Consider the following 5,712-nt stretch of genomic DNA (forward strand, 5'->3'; position numbering starts at 1 on the left):
GCATCCCTGGGGTGCTGGCACACCAGGTGGGTCCTCAGGTACCTCGGCCCACCAGGCTGCTGGTGGCTTTAGCACCTCATGCCCAGTGTGGCTGAGCCAGGTTTGTGGCTCTCCCCTCGCTCATGCCTCAGGGCTGGCTGATATGGGCTGCACATGAACAGCTTGCAGAGAAAAGGTGCCTTGGGGGATGCAGGTGACAATGTCAGTTCCTTGCACGGAGCCCAGGCACGTCTGTACCCCCTGGCACGTCCAGCCAGGTGCTGGACAGAGCTGTTTCATAACTGCTGCCCACGCTGCCCTCCATGTCAGAGCTGGCACGGTCTCACACAGAGGGCTGATTTCTCACCTTGATTCCCTAGGGAGTGGGAGCAGTTTGATTTCAGAGGGAAGCAACCCTCTCTTCCTCCAGGAGATTAGCTCCTGGGTGACTGTACTGGTGACTGTACTCCCCCAGCCCAGCTAGCCTTATCTCCAGAGCACCAGCACCATGCTGGTGCTTGCATGGGAATTTGCAGGGTTGCTAGAAAGCTCTTTCACCTTTTGAAGAGTAGAAGAGACATGGGAGGAAAAGGGGAGACGTTTCAATCTTTAAATCCTCCTGCACTGCAAACTTCAAACAGGGCTGAGGGGAATCAAAAGGTTTTGCAGTACAGCAGCCATGGGAAGAGAGGAGAGTAAAGGCAGCTTTGTACGTGAGGCCTGGAGCAGAGCCAGGGTTGGGGGGGCTGGCGTTTACACCCCTGGTGCTCATCATAGCTGGGGCTGACCAGGGTGTGTGCTGCCTTGCGCTGGGTTGCAGGAGAGGAAGCGATGCTGAGAGATGGGCCACTTGGAAGGGCGAGCAGGGGAGGAGCAGTTCCCTGGGGCTGTGCTGTGCCTTCGCATGGCCCACAGGATAGGGTCACCTTGAAGACCATGGGTCCCCTCCCTGCTCTGAACAGCACCGAGAGGTGTCATACCCAGGCTGAGACAGGGGCAGAGATTACAGCGAGTGAGTAAAGGAGCAGCTCTCCTGTGTTTCGCCCTGGTAATGTGCTGTTGTTCCTCTGGGGCCACCATGGGCTAGACCAGACTGTGGAATGTTTGGTGGAGGATCCTTCTAGCGGGGTGGTCACACCAGTGTGCGTGGTTATAACCCACATGGCTGCTCCCTGGACTGAGAACACCTCGAGCCGGTGAGGGCTCATCCTTTAGCTTTCTGGCTTTGAGGATAAGGAGTAGGGCATGAGCGGCCCAGCCCTGGGTGCCTGTTTTGCACTCGCCAGCGTGTGCTGGGACACGGGTGAGGGCTGGGGTGAAGCAGAGGTGGGACTGCTGTCCATCGTGCTGGGGGCATCCTTGCTTTAGCTGCTCTTCCTCTGAAGAGAGATCCACCCTCCTGCTTGCCTTTTCACAAGCCCATCTCGCACGTCAGTGTTAAAATTGGGACCCAGAGTGTTGAACCTGATGTGGATGCCCAGGAGAGGATGCATGAGGCCCATTGTTCAGGTGACCCGGGGAGGGCATTACAGTCTGTCTCACTGGGAGGGCTGCTGCGTGCCTGCTGGTGCTCGCACCAGGGTTTCTGGGGGGGATTAGGAGCATGGTCACATCTGTCTGTCTGTCTGTCCAGCTCCCAGCCTGGCCACTAGTTCCTAATTTGCAACAGGGCAAATCCAAGGGAGCAGGATCCACTGGGTTTCTGGGAGGTGGGTAGGTGGGGTGAGACGGGGAGCCCTAAATCACTGCTGAGGTGAGAGCTGCCTGTCCAGGCCGGTGCTGTGCTGCTGGCACCTGGGTGTGCCTTGGCCTGGGGGTGAGATCCTGCTAATGGCCAAGGCCCTGGGCGAGAGCGGGCGGGCTCACTCCAAGTGTGTGTTCTTGCTCAATTTTTCATGCCTGGGAGATTGCTCGCATGATGAGAGGTCTCAAGGGGAAGGAGTTTGTTTCCAAGGAAAAGAAAGATTAAAGAGAATTAAACAAACAGGAGATGATATGAAGGAGGAAGAGATGCGGAGCAGATGGTGAGACGGGGAGAAGCAGGGAGACCGGCACAAAAGCCTTGGAGACCCTGGAGGAGGAAATGGCAGGAGGAGAGCGCAGGGAAAGGCAGCGTGGGGGAGGCAGCCAGGGCACAGCGGGGAAGCAAGACACCCCAGGCCCTGGCATCAGCTCCTGTGTTTGCACAACCTCCTGCTGGGACTTCCTTCTGCCTGGGTCTCACCAGCATCTTTGTTCCTGAGAGCTCAGTTTGCTGCCGAGATCCAGGACAGGGAGGAAACCTGAGAGTTATCTCAGTGGAGAGCCTGGGGGGAGGGAGAAGGTGCAGCCACATCAACCATTTCCCCCTCCAGCCCACAGCTCCTGGGGCTGTGGCTCCAAGCTTTCTTAGCCAGGGACTCGGGCCTTTTGGAGGCTGCACTGGAGTGCAGGGCTCTGCCCCAGAGTGGGAGGGAGGAGACTCCCCCAAGCAGCAGGCAAAGACCTGCAGCCTGTCCCTGTTCCCTCCCCCAGATGGGATCCACAGTGTGACGGCCCAGTGCGTCCTGCGGGTGATCATCATCACGGAGGACATGTTGGCCAACAGCATCACGGTGCGGCTGGAGAACATGTGGCAGGAGCGCTTCCTTTCCCCGTTGCTGTCCACCTTCCTGGAAGGGGTGGCCACCGTGCTTGCGACACCCAAGGAGGACATCTTCATCTTCAACATCCAGAATGACACTGATGTGGGTGGTACGGTGCTCAACATCAGCTTCTCGGCCCTGGCGCCGCGGGGTGGGCGGTACTTCAGCTCAGAGGAGCTGCAGGAGCAGCTGTACATGAAGCGCATGGCGCTGACGGGTGCCTCCATGCTGGAGGTGCTGCCCTTTGACGACAACGTCTGCCTGCGGGAGCCCTGCCAGAACTACATGAAGTGCATCTCCGTCCTCAAGTTCGACAGCTCGGCACCCTTCATCGCCTCCCCCTCCACCCTCTTTCGGCCCATCCACCCCATCACTGGCCTGCGGTGCCGCTGCCCCCAGGGCTTCACTGGGGACTACTGTGAAACGGAGATCAAACCCCTGCCTGAACGGTGGGATCTGCACCCACAAGGAGGGGGGATACACATGCGTTTGCCGCCAGAACTTCAGCGGTGAGTGCCTGGGGCTGGAGGTCGCGGGGGAACGGGTGAGTGCATCCCTTGGTGTTGCTGTCACCACGGCCAGTTGCAGACAGTTGCTCTTCCCAGCAGGGCAGTGGGTGTTGGAGCCCCTCTTTGCCCGCAGAGGTTTGGCTCTTCTCCTGACTCTCCTTGTTTCCATGGCGCTGGATGTGCAGGGCTCAGGTTGCCATAGAAATCTGTCTCATAGGGAAGGGGCATGGATGACTCTTGGGGACCCAGGCCACCACTTCCCAGCCTTTTTCTTGGAGCAGGAAGACCAAGATGGACTGTGCCAGACTGGGGCACAGGACACTCCTCAGCCCTGCCAGTGGGGTGAGAGGCTCCTGGAACCACTGGAGATGCTGTTTTCAGCTTCTACCAGTCTTCAGCCGGTCTGGCAGAGGTGTAGAGCCCATGCTGGCCCCATGTGCAGTGGGTAAGCTGCTGCCCAGCCAAAACAGAAGGGGAGGCTGGGCCTAGCTCCTCCATCAGGCAGGATCCGATCCAGGCAGGTCCTAATTGTGAAGGGAATGCGTGGGTTGGCCAGTGTCCTGTCGCCACAGGTCCCCAACAGGCTGTATAGACCTGTGCCCGGTGACTGGCAACCTGGAGGTGAGGGAAGGTGTCCTGTGGCTACCAGGAAGGGAGCCCCCGCCTTGCCCTGTCTGCCGGGAAGGAAGCACGGCAGCAGATGGCTGCCTGGGAGCCGTTCACCTCTCCATGGTTCCTGGTGAGATAAGCAGAGTCAGTGGTAATTAACCTCCAGCATTTGAAGCGTGAACAGCCATTAGCAGAAGGGTTAATGAGCTCATTTCCTTGTCACTTCACGCTGTCTCCTCATCCTCTTTTTGTACCACAGAGAAAGTAATGGAAGCAGCCAGGGGCATGGGAAGGACAGTAGCTGAGCTGTGTGCTGCAGGGACAGCAGGGGCAGCAGGGCTGACTGGAGCCCCTGCGCTGCACTGCTGAGCTGGCTTGGGGCATCCCCATTACTGACGCCAGCCAGGTGTTTGGTGTCCCTTTTGTTCGTACATCAGAGCCTGCACACAGGCTCAGCATTGCCAGGACTTCCTTGGCTTGTCTTTGTTTCTTCATCCTTATGACTGTGCAGTCCAGCTGTGACCAGTCCTCTCCTGTCTCATTCCTGTGCTGTCCTGGGTCCAAACTTGCCCCTACACTTGGAGCTGACATTCCATCCAGTCCAGTACCTCGGGCTGGCAGGGCTGGCGGTGGTAGCTAGCTTGCTGGCGACTGTGGGGAACGCCTGGGTGACACCTAGATTGTCACATCTTTCACCTGCCCCCCGCCGTCCCATAAACTCCTGCCCCTTGCCTGCCCTACCCCAAACTTGGGCTGAGGTCTGCACTCCTGGGGCAAGGAGTGGATGGGTGACAGCTGTGTGCATGCCCCCCAACTGAGACATGTCACAAGCCTCTCATATTGCTCCCCAGGTGAGAACTGCGAAGTGGACAGCCGCTCGGGTCGCTGCGTGCCCGGCGTGTGCCACAATGGCGGCACCTGCACCAACAGCGCTGACGGGGGCTTCCGCTGCCAGTGCCCACCTGGGGCCTTTGAGATGCCCTTCTGCGAGGTGTCCACGCGCTCCTTCCCACCACGGTCCTTCGTCATGTTCCGGGGCCTGCGCCAGCGCTTCCACCTCACCCTTGCCCTCTCGTGAGTCTTCTTCTTCCTCCCACTGGATGTGACATACAGCCATGCTCCCAAAGCATCTGCTGGATCAAGCTCCCAGCCCCTCTCAGCAGGGCTTGCACCTGGGGCCAGGCCTGGGTCTCGCCCTGTCCCTGTGCTGGGATGCTGGTGTGTGCCACTGGAGAGTGGGGATCTCCACAGGCTCCTTGCACACACCCTGCCCTCCCGCTTCCTCCCTCGCCCAGGTTCAGCACCGTGGAGCCCAGTGGCCTCCTGCTCTACAACGGGCGCCTGAACGAGAGGCATGACTTCTTGGCAGTGGAGATCATCCAGGGACAAGTCCAGCTGAAGTACTCCACAGGTAGGAGTCTGTTGTGGGTTTTGTGCCGTGGGGCCTGTGAGAAGGCCTGCACTGAGCAGGTGGAGTAGTGTTCTGCCCTGGATGAAGCCTGTGCTAAGCGAGATAAAGTTGAGAGACATGTTGGTGAGGGTCTACAGATGGCACAGGGGACTGCTGTGTGTCTCAGGACCCTCCCTAAGTGCAAGTGCTGAAGGGGCACAAAGCAGGACAAACCCTTTCGGTGTCTCAGCTGCCGTTCAGCCCCATTATGTCACCGCAAACTTCACCTCTTGCCTTGCCGTGAGCGAGTCAGGAGAGGAGGACCTTCCTCGGAGGGCTGTTGGGATCAGCTGCCAGGAGCACTGGGCCCTCATGTTAACAACTGGGCCTTCCCTCTTGTCTTGCTTCCAGCACTGCTCCCCTCTCTGCAGCACACAGCGCCTGGTAGCCATCCTGCTACTGCCCTGGTTGCGCTGGTCTCCTCAGGGCAAGGCCCAGCAGCAAGCAGCAAGGGACCAGATGCACAGTACTGGGGCTCCCTGGCAGTCAGTCTCGGCAGAGGAGCCATCCCGGGGTGCTGGCTGCCAGCCCCAGGGCTGCG

The 5,712-nt window shown here is 59.2% G+C and overlaps 1 protein-coding gene across 1 annotated transcript in view; it reads left to right on the forward strand.

Moving 5' to 3' along the window:
- LOC104272888 (cadherin EGF LAG seven-pass G-type receptor 3-like) overlaps nucleotides 1-5,712 on the forward strand; it is a gene marked incomplete at both ends in the record, with an annotated part of 39,577 nt that overhangs the window by 6,483 nt on the left and 27,382 nt on the right. The window contains 4 exon segments of the mRNA XM_009867999.1: nucleotides 2,494-3,031; nucleotides 3,033-3,112; nucleotides 4,573-4,795; nucleotides 5,017-5,132. Coding sequence (XP_009866301.1) covers nucleotides 2,494-3,031; nucleotides 3,033-3,112; nucleotides 4,573-4,795; nucleotides 5,017-5,132 — 957 coding nt within the window.

This window comes from Apaloderma vittatum, unplaced genomic scaffold, assembly GCF_000703405.1.
Source record: "Apaloderma vittatum isolate BGI_N311 unplaced genomic scaffold, ASM70340v1 scaffold24144, whole genome shotgun sequence".
NCBI lineage: Eukaryota > Metazoa > Chordata > Aves > Trogoniformes > Trogonidae > Apaloderma > Apaloderma vittatum.